Source organism: Gasterosteus aculeatus, chromosome 18 (assembly GCF_964276395.1).
Source record: "Gasterosteus aculeatus chromosome 18, fGasAcu3.hap1.1, whole genome shotgun sequence".
NCBI lineage: Eukaryota > Metazoa > Chordata > Actinopteri > Perciformes > Gasterosteidae > Gasterosteus > Gasterosteus aculeatus.
The window spans coordinates 7,835,507-7,857,413 of record NC_135706.1 but is presented as its reverse complement, the minus strand read 5'-3'; the positions used below and the strand labels follow the sequence as shown (position 1 = coordinate 7,857,413).

At 42.4% G+C, this 21,907-nt stretch overlaps 1 protein-coding gene across 7 annotated transcripts in view; it reads left to right on the top strand.

The window, feature by feature from the left end:
- The window catches only part of lama2 (laminin, alpha 2), a 126,285-nt gene that overhangs the window by 28,585 nt on the left and 75,793 nt on the right, over positions 1-21,907 (top strand). For all 7 annotated transcript variants that reach the window (XM_040160309.2, XM_040160306.2, XM_040160308.2 and 4 more), the window contains exons 4-14: positions 3,692-3,743; positions 4,179-4,369; positions 6,233-6,412; positions 6,857-6,946; positions 9,493-9,610; positions 12,484-12,662; positions 12,762-12,861; positions 13,185-13,242; positions 14,114-14,216; positions 14,363-14,503; positions 16,401-16,565. In XM_040160309.2, coding sequence (XP_040016243.2) covers positions 3,692-3,743; positions 4,179-4,369; positions 6,233-6,412; positions 6,857-6,946; positions 9,493-9,610; positions 12,484-12,662; positions 12,762-12,861; positions 13,185-13,242; positions 14,114-14,216; positions 14,363-14,503; positions 16,401-16,565 — 1,377 coding nt within the window. The remainder of the gene's footprint in view (positions 1-3,691; positions 3,744-4,178; positions 4,370-6,232; positions 6,413-6,856; positions 6,947-9,492; positions 9,611-12,483; positions 12,663-12,761; positions 12,862-13,184; positions 13,243-14,113; positions 14,217-14,362; positions 14,504-16,400; positions 16,566-21,907) is intronic.

Sequence of the window (21,907 nt, the reverse complement as noted above, 5' to 3'; positions counted from 1 at the left end):
CCAGTTATTAAAACACAGCAATCCACAGTTTCCCAGCTGTGCGTTACCGTCGCGTGAAGCCTTGAGTTCTCTAACCTTCAGCCATTAGTTTGCATATAAATTAGGAAATTACATGTTTATCCATTAAAATTACTTCACCATGAGGGGTTAAACTCGCCTCGTCGTGGCAACTATCGACGTCGGAGGTCAAATAGCAGTTATTATGGAAATGTTAAATTGAGGGACGGTTTGTCCGTCGTGGTCAAATCATGCAGCGGCTCTGCTCTCTGGGGGCGGGAGGAGAACCTGGCAGAGTGATTGGGGACCCGAGAGAGAGGCTGTCAGTCAAAGTGCTGTCGCTATGCACAGCTCTTACACACCGCCAACGTACGAGCGGTGCGGCGCCTCCATGAGCTCCTTCAAGGGTAAATGGAACTGGGTCGATTTGTAAACATATAATGGTACAGGGCATTTGGGAAATGACCATTGTGGTAGTCAACAGACATATAAAGTGACCTTCATATATTACCAACACTTTGGAGAGAACACAAGCAAAGCCATAACAGCAAAACGTAATTGGAGCTCCCATGTTCTCTCCATATTTTAGCTTCTTTGTTGTTGTGCGTTTGACTGACTTGCTGTAACTGTAACGCTTTGTTGAGGTTGACCTCGCCCATTTCGTCACGGTGAGTTTTAAAGGCCTCAAAAGGACGCAGTCATCATTAAAAAGCCACTTTCAGGCACATAGTTGGACATGAACAAACAGACCGATAAACAGGCTCATGACGGTTCTGTACTATTAATTCATTCATTCATTAGAATATTCAGATCACTGAATATTGTTGCCTCATCACAGTCCAATTCACCACAGTGTACAGTCAGCGTCCTGCTCAAGGACCCCTTAATAAGGCAGATGCTTGAGCCGCGAGTCCCCCGGACTTCGAAAACCGTCGTTATGAGGACTCAGTGAACCTTTAACTATCATATTCATAGCTTTATAGCATATGTTTATGCTTGGGAGAAAATGGCATGCGCATCTTATATGAGATATTTGGTTTGCTAAAACATTCCCGTTATAAACTGACATTGAAAACACATCTTAAACTTTCATAAAATGTCCTTTTTATACTGTAATTTGGTTCAGAAATTGGACTTCATTCTGCCGCTTTTCCCGCAGAGCTGTCACTGGATTGTCATTCAAAATGAGCAGCGTCTCCTTAAATTGTTTTCAGTGGCGGCTCAGTGGAAAAGCAGAAGGATCTTTCGTCGAGACGACTGAATACCTCCTGTGCGCCGGCACTGAGCTTGGCAGTCAGGGATGCTGGATGATTCCCACTTTTAAGAGCCGGGCCAAAAGCTACTTTATCAGTCCAGTGAGATGTTAACTCATCTTCCTCTTGAAGTGACAGTCAATTTCACCAAGACTGCACAGCAGGTCTGCTGCTCCGACAGCATAGCAACCTGCGTATGAGTACGTGTGTTCAGATCCAAATCCTAGAAGTCAATAGAGTTCAGCTTTAGGTTGCCCGTTTTTCTCTGTCATGTTATTTTATTTTGATTCGTCTTGTGTCATTCCGTGCAAAGCTCCTAATTATCTGCAGCTCTGGCTGGAGTTGGGGGTTTGACGCCAGTTCATCTGGCCAGAAACATTTTCACACGTTGCCATGTGAATGGCCTGTAAACACCAGCTGTTCAGGAAAGCCATTGTCACAGTGTGTCCAAATCACGCTCAGACCAAATGGATTCTTCACGGTCCATTTGAGTTTGGGCATCTTGGCCACACTGGACACGGGGCTTGAATGGACTGAATGAGTATTAAAATAAAAAATTTGAAGTGCGCATTTGGCTGCTATTCCCAAATATGTTCAAAAAGTAATTCCCTGGCAAACAATGAGGATTGTGTACTAAATATGTAAGGTCGCTCAAATAAAATGCTTGAGAAGTCTGTGGAATGAATATTCATTGGTTTGGTTTGGAGTATTTCATTTACTTGTGAGATGTTAACAATGTAGATCTGTAGATAAAAGTATTTTTTTTAGCTTTTTGTGAATAATTACAGAACCTCTTTAAATTTTAACACCTGTCATTTGCTAAATAGAAATGGTCATTGGAATCACGTAACTACTCATTAGTGCAACAACATCGGGACACGATTTCATCAAAAGGGGACACAGATTGTTTTACTCCTTGAAAGAGGTCAGTTGGACTTGCAGATCAGCTTTGTGCTTCGCTTTCACACTAAATTAAAAAATGTTCTCTTTAATCGGTAGAAATATCATTTTTTGGCTCATAGTCAAGTACAGTACATTTTACTTATTGTGTCACAGGCTAATAGATATTCCTTAACAATCTCCAACATGATTTTGACCTGTCTGTCTGTCTCTCTATCTGTCTGTAATTGTCTGTCATTTGTAAGCCATAGAATTGTTTATTGACATTTTGTCTTTCCTGTAAGCTCAGCTGTCAACACAAGAGATACGACTCACCCACTTCGATGCTTGAAGGCTGAATGTGAAAGAAATGATTTTTTCAAATGTATTAACGGCAAAGAATTTCTATGATTAATGAAAAATCATTTAGCCATCATGTTCGCGAAAGAAAAGACGTGGAGAACAGAATAGAAATCCAACCTGTCCTCTCAACAACATGACTGGACAACATTAATCCACTGTATTGTTGTGCAAATTCAATTTTCTGATTAGTTTAAGCCTTCTTTCACGAGTGAGATATTCATTTCATTTCAAGTCCTCTGAACGTAGCCTGATGACACCTGCAGACAGCTTGAGTTTGAGCAAGTAGTTTCCCAAACCAGCAGAAAAAAAAGATCAAAAAATAAATCTGATCACAACATATATATGACACCGCAAACCTACACGAACACATGCATACGTTAGCCGTGCTCATCGTATGTCTAGCTGTCCCAAAGCTGCTAATACAGCCATAATACAAGATACTGCCGAGAGCTCTCTTCGTCTCACACACACACACACACAAAGACACACCATCCGACCTCTGTGGGAATACGAGCAACACCGACTCTTTGTAGGGGGTTTGAATAACTACTATAAGGTTACCATGAAATGCACTTTATCTCTTGCTCACATACACACACGCACTTGGCAGCTTTCTTCCTATTCTAATTGCTGCAACGTGACACTGCTTCCCACATCGCGAGAAGAAAAAGAGATTTACTCCGGGAGAAAAGATGGGGTGGTGAAAGAGAGAGAGTCAGCAATTGACCCACATTCAATGTTTGAGTTTGTCTGTCTAGTTGGGGATCGAACTAAAGGATAACTGCGTGCTAGCGCAGATGCTCAGATTCTTACTGACCCAACGATCTCTTTTCATTTTGAATGTTGCTGAACATTACAAAACGCTAGTGCCCCTCGCTCTTCAGAAAAGCCCATAATGGAACATAACAAGAGGAATCTTGACTGCTTGCTCACGCAAATCATTTTTCCGTGTCCAAAATCTCAAGTAACGGCTCACTGCAAAAAGCTGTATCTGTGAGAAGTGTGTGTGTGTGTGTGTGTGTGTGTGTGTGTGTGTGTGTGTGTGTGTGTGTGTGTATATTCCATTCATTTGTTGCGCCGAAAGTTGTATAAACTGAAGCTTACCGGTTGAGAACTTGATGTTTCACAGCTGGTGCAATATAACTGGTAAAATTGGTATAACCGCTTGTCATTCTGTGTCTTCTGTCTGTGTCTTCCAGGTTTTCCAGATTGCTTACATAATCCTAAAGGCAGCCAACTCACCTCGGCCAGGTCAGCATCCCGCTTCACAGTTTGTATTTAGGAAGACGCCTTCAGAGCAAATATTTCAGTTACAGTTACAGTTTTGACAATTGAAGAAATACACGACCACGAGATGTTTTAATACTAAAAGGTATATAAGAATAAAGTGTTTAACTTTTGCGTGTATTTTGTTCAGTACTGTATAATTTGCTTATTGTTTTTTTTTCTTCCATAAACCGGGCTTTCCACTCTACATTTAATCAATGTAGGTGTAATGTCACAGTTTGGGTCAAAGCTGAGAAATTGAATGGACTTGAATGTTCTGTCAATTTTCTATGTATTTTAAGTAGGGTGACCAAAGCACAGTCTCGGATGCCGATTCATAATTTCTTATTGATCTTTTCTCCACATCATAAGTTTGAACCGTCTCATCATTATTTTCCCCACCAATATTTTTGTCCGCAGGTAATTGGGTCTTAGAGCGTTCGATAGATGGTGTGACCTTTGAACCCTGGCAGTACTACGCCATCACAGACACAGAGTGCCTGACGAGGTTCAGCATTAATCCACGGACCGGACCTCCATCCTACACCAGAGACGATGAAGTCATCTGCACATCTTTCTATTCAAAGATTCACCCGCTGGAGAACGGAGAGGTAACGAGTTGCGACACTCAGCATCCGTAGAGTCGTAAAGTTTATCTGGATCGGGCTAGTTTTGAATTGTTTGGTTAGCTTTGAGGTGTTTAGAGTGCAATGTTTGCTACTATGGAAGGTCTTCCTAAATCTTGTTGTTTTATACCAAACAGAGGGTTTGAGTTATGCCGAGTTTTGAGTCTGATCGGATGGGTTGAGAATGGAATAAGACGATGTGAGAAGGAGTGATGATGTGGATCGGTTTACATACAAAGGCACTGATCAGAAGGACTGAGAGATACAAATGTGCAGTGATGATGCTGGAGTCCCGGGGAATGTTGTGAAGGGCCGAGGAAAAGAGCCTGACACTACATGAATAAATAGCAGAATGGGAATTAAGAATAAGCGCAGCCTACAGACTACATCAAAATGTGTCAAATACACAGACAAATCATATCAGATGAATAAGTAGATCAGTGCTTACACACCATTCGTACTATTTAAATCACCACTGTTCACTGCAATGTTGCGTTGATCAGTTGAGTTTGTGATTTTACCCGTTAAGACCAGAGGGGCGAGTTTGTTACTGACATTAATGAAGAAGAAGAAGGGGGCTGTGCAACACACACACACACACACACATTATGCAAACACACATCCAGTGAAACCAACTACTAATCTACAGCTCCCATACAGGCCACTAATTGCAGATGCCTGTCTGAACGTGTGTACTCATCTACATGGGTGCTGTTGTTTGTGTGCGTGTGTGTGTGTGTGTGTGTGTGTGTGTGTGTGTGTGTGTGTGTGTGTGTGTGTCTATCCTGCACGCATACAGTGTTTCGTCTTGTGTGTATGTGTCCTGCGGGGGAGCGCTAGAGGGGGTGCGAGCTGGGAGATGTCAAGAGCTGCAAGCAACGAGGGAGGTGTCTGAATCTGTGTGTGTACTGTGTGTGTGTGTGTGTGTGTGTGTTTGTGTGGTTGACAGCTCCGTATCCGTCTGATCACAGTGAAACCGTAATGAGTCGTAGGCGATGTGTCACAGCATCCACATTCACAGTGTCACCCCGCCACTCATCACACGCGCACACATACACCACCGCCTCCTTCGTTACTTCCAAGTGTGCGGCTTGCAACCATCAAGTGTTCCCCCTGCACACGTGTGCATACACACACGCAAACACACGCGCATGGTCAACCCACTCTGTAGTGAGACGGACAGATGGGCAGACAGGACCTCGCTCCCCTTGTCTTGTGGCTTCTCGTTGATCATCGGTGATGCTTTTTCTTCCGCATTAATGTAAAGGTAGAGCGAGGCAATTAAAATCCAAAATGTCAGATTCTCTGTTTGACACAATTAAAATGTCTACCAGTGTCCATGTTGCTGTATGAGATGCGCTGATGCAGAAAAGCAACAGACTCTGTGGTCAGGACCTTATTTAGTGTGACGGTAATCTTTCAGTGCCTGTTTAGTTATTTTATATCAGGACATCTTGGTGTCCTTTAGCAAGTTTATGCAGGTTGTGTAATTGTATTGTTGTCTTTCAACTTTGGGATCTGTTGTCGCTCGCTTTATGAGTTAAAGTTAAATTTGTCTTTTTCTGAACGTGAGTGAAATGATGACTCGGACGTATTTGATTGGGGCGACTGTGGGTGAGTGAGGAGCACGGTCGTCCTCCAATCAGAGGGTTGTCGGTTCGATCCCAGGCCCTGCTAACCCGCATGTCGATGTGTCCATGGGCAAGACACTTAACCCGACATTGCTCCTGTAGCTGCGACTACAGTGTGTGAATGTTAGTTACTGATCTCCGTCATCTGCCACTGAAAGCAAATGTTTGTCTCTGCTGTTACTTGTCAGTTCTTACCCGTCTTTCGGTCCGTCTACAGATCCACACGTCTTTGATCAATGGCCGGCCCAGTGCAGCCGACCCATCCCCGACCCTGCTGAACTTCACCTCCGCCCGCTACATCAGGCTGGTGTTTCAGCGGATCAGAACACTGAACGCCGACCTCATGACTCTGACGCTTCATGACCCGAGAGATAGCGATCCCATCGTGACGAGGCGGGTGAGGCTCAACGTGAATTACGCTTCTTATCTGTTCTTTTCGAAATTTAAAACATCTGACAGGATAATAGAAGGTCCAGGAGAAAATGAGTTGCGTCACAACTTAAAGATCCCAGTCAAGTCTCAAAAGGTTCTACATGCCAAAGTAATGTTTTAATGAATGAATTAAGTCATAACAAGAAATAATGATTAGGCGGCCTTTGCTCGTAATCATCAGATATTCAATAATACAGGACTCAATATTACGAGATACTAAGTCTTAGCAGTGACGTACTAATTAAACACTATAAAATATAAAAGGTATTACATTCATTCTTTGTCTAAATGTATTGTTCATTTTGGCGTATATTTCTTGTGATGACGGTGTGTAGCTCTGCAGCGTGTCACAGTGTCCCTGAACCTCTTAATGCTCATCACGACGTCTTCCCACTCTCTTTATTTTCAGTACTACTACTCCATTAAGGACATCTCAGTGGGGGGGATGTGTATCTGTTACGGCCACGCCAAAGCCTGTCCTCTCAACACCGCTACAAAGGTAAAATACTTAACTCTCTGTGTCTCTCAGTCCACCGGACAATACGACCCAGGTAATGGAGCTCCGCCATCGTGTAGAAAAGCCCTGAGGCTCCAGCTTTTTATCCACACCATATCAAACTTTATGTGTGTGTGTGTGTGTGTGTGTGTGTGTGTGTGTGTGTGTGTGTGTGTGTGTGTGTCTGTGTGTGTGTGTGTGTGCCGGCCTGGTTGTCTGCAGGGGACACAGGTGGCACAGTGAAGCGTTGTCTCAAGTGTCACTTCAAACAGTGGAGTGTTTGATACCAGACACCTGATCTCTCTCTGTCTCGCTCACCACACACACTCACACAGGCACAAACACACACACACACACACACACACACACACACACACACACACGCACAGTGTCTGGTGCCCTTTACATGTCCTAAGGCTGAACCACAAAGACTTACTCATGTGTGAACCCGTCTGGTCCGTTGGCGATGATGTCATTGACAATAAGTGATGTCATTGATGTGTGAAGAGTCAGTTTCTTGTTCTTTCTATTTCCTTCCATCTCTAAAGGCCCAATTTGAGATTGACTTAAAAGGTGAACCAATGTTTACATTTCTAAAGATTCTGCAAATGATTCAAAGCAAACGATATAATTTCTCTGTTTCCTTACATTATGTACTTTTACTATGCAGTAAGAAATAATCTGCTGGGATTTCAAAGTGGCCTTTATAGTAATACAAAATGTAACATGCATTTAATTTGATTTTGTGTCAAAATCCAGAATGTCCTTGTTCAATCTTATCGATTTAAAGGTATTCCTGCTCAAGCTAGGTTAAAGTCTCTGCAACTTTGAATTATGTATTGTCTTTTTATAGTGATTGAAATGATAACATTTTTAAAACACAGATTTTAAATGTGGTTTTAGTGTTCAAATATATAATATCATATTTAAAATCTTCAACCATTTACTTTAAAATGTGTTTCTACTGGAAGAGTTTGTAATTTGTTGTGTATCAGAGCTACAGTTTTAAGAGATATTCTCTAGTGCTCAGCTCCTTTACTCCGATCCATGTCCATCTATGCAGCAAAGTCCCGGGCAGACGTTCAGGAAGCAGAGAAAGTGGCGACCTGTGAGGTGATTGGTTGACGATCATCTACGATCGTTTGTTCAGATACATGCTCGGTACAAAGACAGCCGCAAGCCAGAGCTGAAGCCTTGTGTCTCGGATAAAAGGGGCAAAGTCACTCGTGCCAACAAATCCAACTTGGCTCTCGCTGTGCTATTGTGCTGCTCTCCTCGCAGTCGAATCTGGCACCATCTTCACAGCCGCCAATTTACAGAAAGTCCTAAATTGAATTACTGAACCTTGATGTTGGCAGATTTCCTGAAACATTGTGCTTTGACTGTTCAGTTTTATATTCATTTCACCCCTGGGATAGTTGAAGAGAATCTGTTTGCCACCAAGTGCAAATCTGGAAAGCGAACCAAGTTTTTTCGTTGACGCTTGGCTCTCCTGTGAATACATTATTGCTTGATAGGCTTTCAAAGAGCGATACATATTGATAAGTACATGTTCTCGGCCCTCCATTCGCACAGCTCACAGCTAACATTGACAGAGGTTGCATTGACTCACTTTACCGTGCACTCGAGCTCTACCACTCAGTAGAAATGAGTATTGGGCAAAAGTAAGTTATAACAAATACATCACAGTGTGTGTTCAAATGTTTTGTTTTATTTATTTTTTTAAATCAGTGGGAAACTTTCTCTAAAGCAGTTGGATAGTTTTAATATTACATTAAATTTACCAACACAAGCTTTAAGTACCTTCTTATTCATAATCAAAACTAGTATTTGTTTTAATCAAATATATAACTAAATAAAATAAAATAATACAAAATACAATCATTTATTAAAAAAAGTTATAGGATATTTACGTATATTTAAATGTATCAGGATTGGCAAAAATTGGAATCAGCATGTCATCCCTTTAGAAAATCAACAGAAATGCATTTAATAAATCTCTACACTGGCCGTTTTAATTTTGACTACCTTTGAAGAGAGCTGGTAACCTGTTTAACCCTCATTCTACCAACATATTTAACATACAATGACAGCAGACTGGATGTCAAAATGTGTGTATATTGCAAAAATAAAAGTAAGTATGTTAGATACAGAAACTTTATGTTACAGTATGTAATTAATGTGATCTGAAATTTTGTGTTTTCTGATCATTAGAGTTGATTTTCACAGTGTAAATCAAAAATGGACAAAGCACGAGCAAGAGTTCTACCTACGTGCCTGTATGAATACCTTCGTCCTTCGAATTGTCTGCCGCTTTGATCTAAATTAATATGAAGCCACGGCCCAAACTTTTGAGATATATATATATATTTCTTCTGCACCAGACAAGGGACAGATTGTGGCTACACTGGAATTCCAATTTCACAACGACTCAGATTGTTCCAGCTAGACGACGATTCATTTATTCAAACACAGTTCTCAGCTCATGTCTGTTAAATTGTCAAATTGAGGGAACTTACGCTTTATAATGTGTGTTTGTCTGTGTGTAGAAGTTCAGCTGTGAATGTGAACACAACACATGTGGGGAGAGCTGTGATCGTTGTTGCCCTGGTTACAACCAGCAGCCCTGGATGGCAGGAACCTTCCTCACTCGACATGTGTGCGAAAGTAAGTGACACACAACCACCAACTACGCACTTAACGTAGACCCCACTAACCAAAATGTAGCCAAAACGAAACATTCACTTTTTAATCTATTCCACCGTATGAATAATCTCACATATGAAGAGTTTTTTTAGTACTGTAGGAGTATGGAAGTGTTGCACATGCACTCACACACCACATTTATGAAAATGTATTACTACTACCCTCCTACCGTTAATATGAACACTGGCCTGACAGAGTTCAGCCGTGAAGGAGCTCTTTAAAGTCTGCGCGAAGCCATCAAAAGTCACCTCTGCATCCATTAACCTTCATCAACTATATAGCAGCAGAGCGATGTGGTTAAAGCCCTCCGCTCGTCACCATAAAACTACGCTTACCTCCTGTAATCTTTGTTTTATTTTACACGGGCTACAAGGTAAAATATCAGGCTCTGTGGTCTTCGCGACACTTGCTTCGAACCTCAGTTCTCCTCTATGAAATGTTGTGATAAAATGCTGCTCAGAGTCATCGTCAGTCTCCAAAATTGGCTTGATATTTTCCAATTGTTATTTTGAAAAAGAAAACGTAACGTATCAACCATCTGAACCACAAGCGGTTTCTGTTGTTTTTTTTGTCCCTTTCGCATTCACAGATTACAACTGCAATGTAATAAATATAGAAGCCCTTGCACTTCATGGAAACAGCACATTCTTAGCTAGAAGTACACTCAAAAAATGATTCAAGCCCTTCTTAGATGTGTAAATGGTGTTTGCTTTATTTGAATATATCTATTAAAGGATAAACATATATTGTTGTATTTCAAAAATGAAGAAACGCCGGACGGACAAAGGGCATCGCAGATCGAAAGGTTAAAATCAAATGAATTTAATAAAAGAAAGGGTGTTGTGATAAAAAGAACATCTCAGCTGAAGAGCCGCTGGTCTTCGCAACCAACAGGCCACAGGGCCCATTGACCACCCAGTGCCTGTCTGTTGCCTCTACCAGCGAACTCAAGAACAATGGTTGCCTACAGGTATTTATACCGATCCATAAAGGTGTGAAAGTTAGTGTCCACACCTCTGGGAGTGGTCTTCTGGTGAGTTCAATGTAACTCGGATTTCGAATGACCCTCAGTCAATACCAGTTGTTGTGCAAGTATTACATGCATGCATTCCAGTTGATTACGTTACATTAAATACAATCATAACTGTACATTGATATTATTCTTTTACAGTGGTTTTACAATATTGTCATTACTTTATTGATTACACAGTTTCAGAATTATGGCTGTATTCTGGTGTACACTATATGCATTTTATTAATTCATGAACCGGGTCGTCACATTATTTCTAATATCCTACAATATATAATCAATCGCAGCAACACAAATGGTTTAATAGTTTCACGTATGGCATGTATTTAGGTTAAAGCGTGTATGTGTCAACTCAAATACATTCATAATCAAGGACTACCCTTTGCGCATGCGCCACATTTTGCGCTTTTAGCGTTGTTCTGTTTTTTTTTGCTGACTGAAATTGGCTGCAACATCATTTTTTCTGGCTCGGGGGGAAATCCGTTATTTGGTAAGTAACGTTAACTGTTTGTTACGTTCTTAATAAGTTCAACCAGGGAAATTCCGCTCCATTTTATAGCATTCAAGCTAGTTAGCTGAGCGTGTTTAGCATCATGACCAGAGGTCAGAAGGTCAGTCAGTCATCTTCAAAGCCATAAGGGAAGTCAGCATCCTGCCAGCGTCGCTCCCTGTCAGTTAACACGGCTTCGGAGCAAGACCAATATGCGCTGCTTTAGCTAACGCTAGCTGACGTTAACTTGCGTCAACTAACGTTGACTAGCGTTAGCTAACGTTAGCTAACCTATGTTGGCTAACCTATGTCACCCAACGTTAGCTAACGCTAGCTAACGTTGACTAGCTTTAGTCAAATTCGGGGCCGTCGTGGCGTAGGGGTAGAGAGGGAGCGCTGGGAAGGTTGGTGGTTCGAGTCCCGCCACGGGTTCAAAATGTCAGCTTAATGTCAACGTCAGCTAAATGACCTGTAATGTAATGTAAAGCAGCGCATGTTTCGTAAGGAAAGTTCATTCTACATGTTTAATCTGTACGTTTTTTAAAACATTGACTTCCCTGTGACATTTGGAGTATTCCAGCATTTCACTTCTCTAATACATGTATCTCATCTTTTATAGTTTGCTCAGCATCACCAAGGCTATTGGAGGCAACCTCTGTATGATTGTCCGTAATAGTCTGTATGCTCAATGCTTTTTCACTGTCATTTGTTTAGTGGGACGTGTGTTAATTATCCTGTTCTCCTTTATAGGATTATGCATGCAGAGGTGTAAGGAATGCGGTTTGGATCTGGATTTGAGGTTGATATTCATTTACATTGTCAATAATTGAAATACACAATGCACTTGATCATTTTGGGACTTTTGTTTATTCATTTCCTGATCAGATGGTTTATTTTGTATTTGTTGTATTGGATGGTCAGTTCTGACTGAGCATTTTCAATAAAAACGCTTGAAAAACTACATTGTGTTTCATGTGTCTTAATAGGGGATCAAATAAGAAATGTTTTCATCAAAATGAGTTGGACTAAATCAATTTAATCCTATTTCATGAATGTTCTTAGATTGAGTCTTCTTCCAATAACCTTTGAGTGTTGCGGCATCTCAAAAATGTAATTTTAGTGTCATGAATCATTGAAAAAAAGGAATTGATTTTCTTAACTGCCCTTAAGTGTGACCAATATTGCAATAAATGGACGCTCTTAACATGTTAAACGTGGTGTCAAGATGGTAATAAACCAAAAAAACAACGTTTGAGGGGGTGGTGGCAGGTCTCAACAATCCGATCAACTAGGGTGTCAACTCTTTGTTTTCAGAGTGTAACTGCCACGACAAGGCGGACGAGTGCTACTTCAATCAGACTGTAGCAGATCTGTCACTCAGCCTGAACATCCAAGGTCAAAACAGTGGAGGCGGAGTCTGTATTGGTTGCAGAGACAACACAACTGGAATCAACTGTGAGACGTGCGTTGATGGATTCTACAGACCTGCCGGGGTACGTCACCTACACACGCACCTGTGCCTGGACTTTGTTATGATTAAGAGTGTGTGTGTGTAAAAATGATGATGTTTGATGTTTTCTCCACACGGCCAGGTGAGCGCTGAGGATGAGGACCCCTGCATCCCCTGCTCATGTGACCCGCTTGGTTCGATCAGCCAATCGTGTCTCCCTGTTTCGAGCAAGGCGACGCCCAGTATGCAGATATACTTTCCTTCTGTCTCATTCTTCTCTTAACATTTAATCGATTCAACCTGCTCGAGCAGATGGAGGTCGGGCTCAGTCCAGTTTAGCTGTGTGCTCACAGTCCTCTGTTATCAAAAACTGTATTTGGCAGAACAGAACAACTATTTATATTAGAGACAATTTTACCCCTCTTTGAATTTCTAATGTTTTTTTCTAAGGAGGAGCTATTTTAGGTGCAACCGCTTCAAAGAGATTCCCATTCTGCTTCACTCACACTGTTGTTTTAAAAAAATGTGCGTGTGCGTCTGTGTTTTGTGTGCGTTTGATTGACAGTTCAGCCAGCAGGGTCGTGCCCGTGTAAGGAGGGTTTTGGGGGTCTGCAATGTGACAGGTGAGAGACACACAAATGCACACATATAGAAAATAGAAAGCCACATTGTGATAGGTGACTGGAACCTTTCAGCGGTTGTCTGTTTCAATTAGTGTTCAGAAATTGGCGGAAAGTTTCCGTGCGGGTCTTTGATGACATTTACCACCACACGCACACTTGGTTTCGTACCCATAGCAACGTAAAGATGTCGCTGAATAAATAGACATTGTATGAATGCCAAGCATACTGTTTTATTTGTTTGATTTGTAACTTGGATATTACCTTTTTGATATTGTACCTTGTTTTATTTCCAATGAACCTGAACAAAGCCTGATATCATCAAGAGACGTCTTGTTTTTCCAAACCTGAGGTTAAAATCGCAACCTGTGAATCAAAAGGAATACAAACAACAATAGGAGGAGCTTTTTGTTCAATCTGTCAGTCAGATTATCATTATCTCTGTAATTGCTGTAAATGGGTGTTTGTATAATCTTTGTTTATTACTTCCCTTTGTGTGTGTCCCATTCAGGCTTAATGTAATGTAATCTAAAATTAATCCAACTCCCCCCCACCATACCATCTTCTCTAAAATCAGATGAGATCCGGTGCATCAGCATCTTCTCTAAAATCACTTCTTTAATAGACTCTGCTCAGCCGACTTTCTTTCCCAATTAGGGTGTTGTTTCTATATTTCCTACGAGATTGTCCGTGCATGCAGGTCACCTGCAGTGCGAGCGCAGCTGTTTGCTACAAACTAATGGTTCACGTCGGACCCGGGACGCCAACGACGGCTGTCAGGAGTGTTGACCTGTGACCCTCTGGTGACAGGAAGGCTCCTCTTATACTCGTCGCCTTCATCTTTAGTATGCTTATTAAACTCATTTGTCTCCAGGTGTGCCGTTGGTTACACGGGCTTCCCGTTCTGCCAGCGCTGCAACTGCAGTATGGAAGGAAGCACCAACAATGACCCATGTGTAACACCCTGCATGTGCAAGGTACACACACCCTCGCACACTTTAATGGGCTAACCTCTCTGGCCCCGTCATCATTATTTTCACCACATTAGCACTGCAATAACATGCTTTGTGCTCATAACTCCAGTTTGAGGCAGCTCATAAACTGCTGGATCTTCCCATTGCAGGAGAACGTGGAGGGAGACAACTGTGACCGCTGTAAACCGGGATTCTATAACCTCCAAGGTGACAATCTACGTGGCTGCGAAAAGTGCTCGTGTATGGGCGTTTCCAGCCGGTGCTCGGCTTCTTCATGGACCTATCAAGACGTAGGCTGAAACACACAAACACACACTTTTATTTGATTCTACTCTTCATTTGAGTTTTACATGGAAACTTTCAATTTCAATCCACAAAAATGATGAAAACATCACATTGTCTATTCTTGCTTCTAGGCGGCAATCGATTTATACCTCTTTTTATCTAAACAAGCCAAATTGCTACTAAAACATTTTAATGAAATTGTTTTCTATCCACCACTGAATTTTCACCCTGAAAGAGTTTCCAGTCAACTATGTCTACAAATCAAAAAGCATCTTGGCATTTCGGCGGGTCTGCTTGTGCGATTTCCCTCGGCCAGTTAAACTTTTCCTTTCTTAAGATCCCAACACTGGAATACATTTGGGAGAGAACACACCTGATTACCAGTGGTTGACAATATCAACCACAAAACTAACCTCCAATATTTATTAGCATGATCCAGGTATTATTGCAACTATTTTATATGCTTGTTTACATACATATGGATAAAGGGAATGGAGTCACTTCAGTGATTACCAAAAATAAGTTTTCTCAGGTGACAGGGAAACTACTCTTCCACGCTGGTGCACCGGTTTGATAAGTATCCTCCAGGTGCAGAAAACATCTGACACAAGACGCAAAATGAAAAAGAGAATCTGTCACGGCTTTTCGAAGAAAAAAAACAAACATCAACGGTGGTGTTTGTAAAAGCTAAGACGGATCTTCACCAAATTAACATGGATGTGAAGTGAATGCAGTGGAAGCGAGAGAACAGGGTGAAAATGGGCTGGAAAGAGGTGAGAGAAGAAAAGAGAGAAGGACGGAGGACGAGACTGGTGAGGCAAAGGGTGGAGGACAAGGCAAGAGGCGAGGAGGAGGAGAGGGGTGGGAGGAGGAAAACAGTCTTTGACTGACAGGCGGGTGTGAGAGGAGCGGAGAGGAGACGTTGACAGCATGACAGCTCTGATTTAGACACCGATAGTGTGTGTGTGTGTGTGTGTGTGTGTGTGTGTGTGTGTGTGTGTGTCTGTGTGTAGGTGTGTGTGTGTCTGTGTTCAAAAGGGGAAGCCAAGGTCAGGTTAATTGCAACGACAGATGTGTGTCTGGCTGTCTCTCATTCTCACACACACACACACACACACACACACACACACACACACACACACACACACACACACACAAACAATCTTTCAGGATTCAAGAAAAAAACCTCTTCTTAGGTGTCAATTGCCAAGATTTCTTGGCTCAATTGTGACTTTTGTTCAAACTGAACAAATTCTGACATTTCTGTTGACATTTCCTTTCATTTCAAACTAAACTATTCCAAAATGTGGTGTTATACAGATGAAATCCTGTGCATAAAAATAGCTGTAACGCTGTTACAGATGTGAATCTTATTCATATTCGATACGACTTTGATTCTCAGAGCATGGACAATACAGAGCATTTCAGTTTAGGTTAATACATAGAGATGGTGATTCTGGAAACAAACAGTGGTCAAACAGAGACGTCAGGTTTAATAGGAGCCATTACTTGGTCATAGGCAGCAGCAAAGCATGACAACGTCTACCAACCTTGAACACGACTTACTGACGATGTGTTCTCTGTCACATGGGACACAACTTCTGCGCACAGCCAATATTAATCTGACATTTAAGCATCAAGGTCAGTTTATGTTGGAGACTCTCTGAATATACTTTATAGAAATCTCTCAGAAATGGTTTCCAACATTAAAATGTCATTTATTTCTTGACAACTATGTTGTAAATCTCTACATGACTCCCTTGCAGTGATCGTTTGGCAGCAGTATTGCTGAAAAGATACCACAACGAAGCTAACTTCACGAAAAGGAATGAATAAAAACTTTTGTTTGCTCAGTGGATGGAGCCGACCTTTGACTGCTTCCCTCCGCATCTTGTTTCGTAGGAGACCACTCTGACAGGATGGCACCTGCTTGGAGAAACGGGAGGAAGAGTGTGGTCCGTTCACAGACAGACTCCTCCGTATCTCAGCGTCCGACACTCGGATGTTGTGGATGATCTTGGCTCCGCCTACTACTGGAACGCACCTGGTCTATACCTGGAAAACAAGGTTGGAAGCAGATACACGCTTGTATATGTTAAAGTGTACTATTTCCTCCCAAACCCATCATGCAGATGAGACGAGCTCCTTACTATCAAAGTTCCAACAAAAATGAAATTTTCCAACTTAATGGGACATTTCTCACTGGTTTGTAATGGATTCATCTGTGGTCATCCTATGAAAAGTATGATTTAATTACTGTATGTATTGCATCCCGTTTATAATAATGCATACCGATAAGGTTGCATACCAAGTAAGCTCCCAATTGCATAACGATTTACCGCATATGGCAATTTTAAATGCGAATGATTTTAACTTCTTATATGGTGAGAAAGAAAGCCTTTTTTTTATTTGTCATTATTATTCCACTCCAGCATTACAACAGGCTTCAATAAATAACCAGAGCCATATTATGATGTGAAAGTAAATGGCTCGGGATGCGAGTCTGGCTGAAGAAGCATCCTGCCGGGATGTTCACCTCCCTGCCTCACGGCCCTGCTCCTCCATATCTGCTCCTGCTTGGATTTGCTGCGCGTTTTTTCTGTGGACATGATTAGACTTTATCACTCCAGCTGGCAAACAGCTGCAGTCCATGTTTCTGAAGTCGAGTTGTTGCCCCACTACAACAACAGACTGACTGTGATGTTTGTCTGGGTGTCATGGCTTAGAGGAATATACCACAGAATTTCATTACTTTGCACCCCGCAGGCCTCGCTTGTCATCTCACTTCTTTGTCTGATCCTCCGTTCCTCCCGCTCTCCTTCCTTCCCTCTAACCATCCCTCCATCCCTGCTTATTTTCATTGGTCTGCTTCTCTAACTCTCACTCGCGGTCTCTCCAGGACTCCCATTTTTCACCTCCCTGTTCCTAAATCACCTCCCTCTACTTCCCCCAAGCTTTCTCCTCTTTTTTTTTCTCCTCTGTATCTCCCCCGCTCGCTTTTTGTCTCTCAGGGTAAACAGTGTTTCGCCTGTTGAACTCGATAATCAACTGTTTTTCTCTTAGCGCACACACACACACATGCATGCGCACACACAAACAGAAAAAAAAATCCTCAGCGTACACACAGTCGCACACACAAACCATCACACATACTCCCAGGCCTATATAAGTCAGATAATGATGTGTTTTGGAGGCATTAGGGACAGCGGAGCAGAACCGAATGCCTCCAAACATGGGAAACAAACAAATTACCACTGTGTGGGTGTGTGTGTTTGTGTGTGTGCGCACACATGTCTGTGTGTGTGTGTGTGTGTGAGATGGCTTAGAGCAGTTGTGCGAGTACTGATTCTTTGCTTCAATCTCTCATCGTGTTACCGAGATAGATGTGATTTGACTAAGCAACTCGTTCACACGCACACACACACACACACACACACACACACACACACACACACTGTGGGGCCTATCGTGTATAATTGGAAGCGACAGGCTGTGTGTGTAACGATCAGCTAGCAGTGGATATATAAGAATATGAGTGTGTATTATAACGTGGTTGGTGTGCGGTTATTGGCCCATCGCTTTGTGGATGCTCATTGGTGCAGAAGCATGTTCCACTGATGCTCGTTGGGTCTCTTATTGCCTGTGCAGGTCCATGGACTCCTCATTCAGAAGCACAGCCTTTACTTTTAATAAAGCACGCTCTGTTTAAAGAATATTTTATGGTTTACTTGGCAGCGGAGTGCCGGGATTAGAACAAAGAGACAAATATAAACCCATGATGCATCAGGATGTTGTTTTGGTGAAGAGCGCTGCGTGTTTAACACTTTTACTTTGAGACTGTTCTCTTTTTGTGAATACACTTGCTCCAACTTCAAGCTGTCACAGTTCCATCTGCTCTCATCAACATGTGTGTTAAGAGAAGGCAATACATTAATACGTGGAAACTTCAGAATTCTATTGTATATTCTAAAATGAAATATGTTCAACAGTACTACTTGACAGCTGCTTTTAGAGCTGTGGATCATCAGCGCAATTATTCAGTATAACTTCTTGTTCATGACGGCTTGACGTTTATTCTTCACCTTGGAAAACAACAGTTGAAAAATGAACCTCACCTCATTGTTCAGCAGGTGTTGATTTAGGATCACATGATCTTCATCAGCAGATAACTGTGAAGCCAATTTCATATTACTTATAGGGTTAGTAAGTGTTATCATCAGTGTTTCAAACAAGATTAAGTGAGACTTGGGTGGGCGGACAATATTCATGATGATACAGTAGATCTGTCAAGAACTTCCAGCTCTCGTAAACAACGTTATGGTCTAGCTAACAATGACATCGTCAGCACATTGTTTGCATAGACGTGAACTGGGATGACACCAAATGGTCACAACCACGAAGCACAGCAAACAAGGTTTTTGGAAAGCCGAATGGGAGCCTCGAGCCTCCTTCAGCCCTCGAGTAGAGAAATGAGCCCGTCAAGGGGCGGATCGCCTGCCCTACCAGGCGATCCGCCCACACAAAGCCGCTGTCCTTGACCAGCCGGGTGAATACCCCCCCGGGCAGACCGCACTGACCTCCCCCCCGTTGAGAAGGAATAACATTTTGCGGCACGACCGGGAATCGTTGAAGGTCCAAATGTTGCTGTAGAACCCCTCTGATATTTCTGTAAAAGAAAAGCGTTCAATCTACAAGATGATGCTACAAATCCAAAGAAACCGTTCACTGTCAGTGACTTAAAAAGCAGTTAATCCCTGACCTCCTCGTATGCATCTTGTACAGATTCACAGTAAGATAACGTGCTCAAAAAGAAGAAACGCTCATCATTTAGAGAAAGAGTGACCAGGATGGAGTGACGCGGAGCGGGCGGGGCGGTTGAAGCAGAGAGATAAAGGGGACGACGGATGAACATCAAACGTTCTCCACACGTGTAAAGAAAACTCCACATATGTTGAAGCTCGACCGACGCACACAAACACACAGCTCATCTTGTGTTGCCTTTAATCCCCACTCCTCTCACTCGACCTACGCTGCCCCCCCCAACCACTCCCACCGTCTTCTGTGTAGTCCGGGGAAGAAGTAGCAGTCCAGAATAGTGATTCTTCACGAGGAGAACTTACTACGGCTGTAAACTCGTTTTGAATCATGTCCTGGTTTCCCCTCGGTTATAGAGGTTGTCACCTCGAAGCCGTGATTGATTAAGTCCGAAGTCGTAAAAGTGTTTCTGTAAAATACTTCTTCTAAAAAAAATTCTCTCCCATCTTTTTTTGCCAAATACACAAGAGGAACATCGGCCTTTACCCGGCGGCTGAGCTGTGACTTATGAGACAGAAAAGTGTGTGTACATGGGTTTGTGTACAGCGCCACTCCTAATCTGGCCCTGATTGCATGAGATGGATTTCCGCTCCCGATTCCTCTCCTTCACCTTCTTTTTTGTACTCACATGGCCGAAAAAGTGTCTTTTACATCAATCACAGGGGGATTTGTTACAGTTTTCATTAACCAAATAATTTTGTGTTGCGCACATTTCAGTTCCTTGAAAGTGCGCAAAGCTCTACACGGACACCTCCTGTGAATTACATCCGGTTGTCACTTCCAGTATTTGCAACAGCAGAAATGGTCATTGGAATTGGGATTCACTGATGTTTTCATTTCAAAAATAGAATTAATGTCAAACGAAATATCCTGTGTAGTGTGTGTGTGTGTGTGTGTGTTTGTGTCTGAAATGAAGACAATATATTTTGTAAAAATCGTTCTGTCTGTTTTTTATTGGGTGTGTGAAAGTTGATAACAGCTCTCAATACCTGTCAAAGTGGGTTAATTGCTGACGTCGCAGTGTAGATGAGTAAAAAGGTCACATTGTGCTGAAAAGCAACTGGTTTAATTTAAAAAAAGAGATTGTGTGGAGGCTGATGGAGACTAGTGGTTTTGTGGTTACAGCCACACAAAGCACCAGCAGCGTTGAGTTTGTCACTTAAAGTCTCGTACAGACCAAGCTGCTGCCTTTGACTTTCAAGAGTCAGCGAGCCGCGGGAGTGCAGAACAATAATTGATCGGCTCTCGGAGACTGGAAGCAAATGAGTGAGCTGCTCTTAGTCATCGTCCTGGATGTGATATGCGTGCAGAGTCTCAGTGCAGCTTCTACCAAAATATTCTGTCATAAAACGTAATGGATTGCAATTTATTTTATTTCAATTTGTGAAATAGCAGAGCTGATCCCAAAATGCTTTTCCTTAATCTTCATCAAATCATCGCTTTCAAACCTCACCAATGAGCACATGAGTGAATATTGATGTCCTTTTGTGTGTCTGGGCTTTTAGCCCTTCACTGCTTGTCCCCCTCAGATTTTCATAAGGCCCGAAATTAAAAAGACTTCATGAAAGGACGGCCTGTCACCCCAAACCTTCATCTGCTGGTAAACCCCATGCAGAGACCAAAACATTCTCCCAGAGGTGGAGAACTGCAGAGAGATGTTGAACAATCACGGGATTGATAGAGAACCTTCCTTTCTAAAGAGGTATCACCTCGCTGTTCTATCTGAAAGGTCCAAAGATGGAATAGGAGAGCAGGGAAATACTATTGTGATTACGTGTCGCTGCTCTTGTTTGGTTCAATATGAGAAAAGAAAGCTGGCGCAGCGACGCTTCTTCTCCTCGGCAACATTGTGGAATCCTCAACTCTGTGATTCAACAAGCCAACTCTGATTCGCGGCGCCTTCCGATGTCACATACAGGCCCACTACGACGGCGCAGCCTCGTGGACACGCTGTCCCTTTACGACAGGAGAACATGTCAAAGCACAATTTGCCCTCAAGGTTGCTTCACCCATCTCCCGCCAACAGGCGTGCTGTAGCACAAACACCAAAGCTATTCTTCACAGAAGCTCTGCCTGAAGATATTGACCCAACAGGCATCCTCCAGTCATAAGACCGGATCTTGATACTCTCTTTTCTCTTGGCCATAAAGAAGATATTTATATCTTTACATATCATGCAAACCCCAGATACCAATTCCACACAACAGGCGCCACAGATGCCACCCAGGTGTGTGTGTGTGTGTGTGTTTATAATTCTGAGTGTGTTATGTCGTGGTTTGCAGGGGTTTTCTTAGTTCTCCTGTGCATGTCTGCATGCCGGCACACGTGTGTTTGTGTGTGTCATTTTCAGGGTAGTTTGTTTTCTGAAGCGTTTGCGACAATCTGGTTTTCATTTCCTGACGGATGATTTCCTTTGTTCCTCTCCCCCTCTCTCTCTCTCTCTCTCTCTCTGCCCATTCTCCCGAAGAGAGCGTCGTTTGTACTCCAAAAACTGACAGCTAGCAGGCGAACGTACGCAGATTGTCAAGCGCGTTTCTCTGAAGAAACTAGCGTGTGGTAGGCACAAAAGAAAGTTGCATACTAATAGCTTTTAT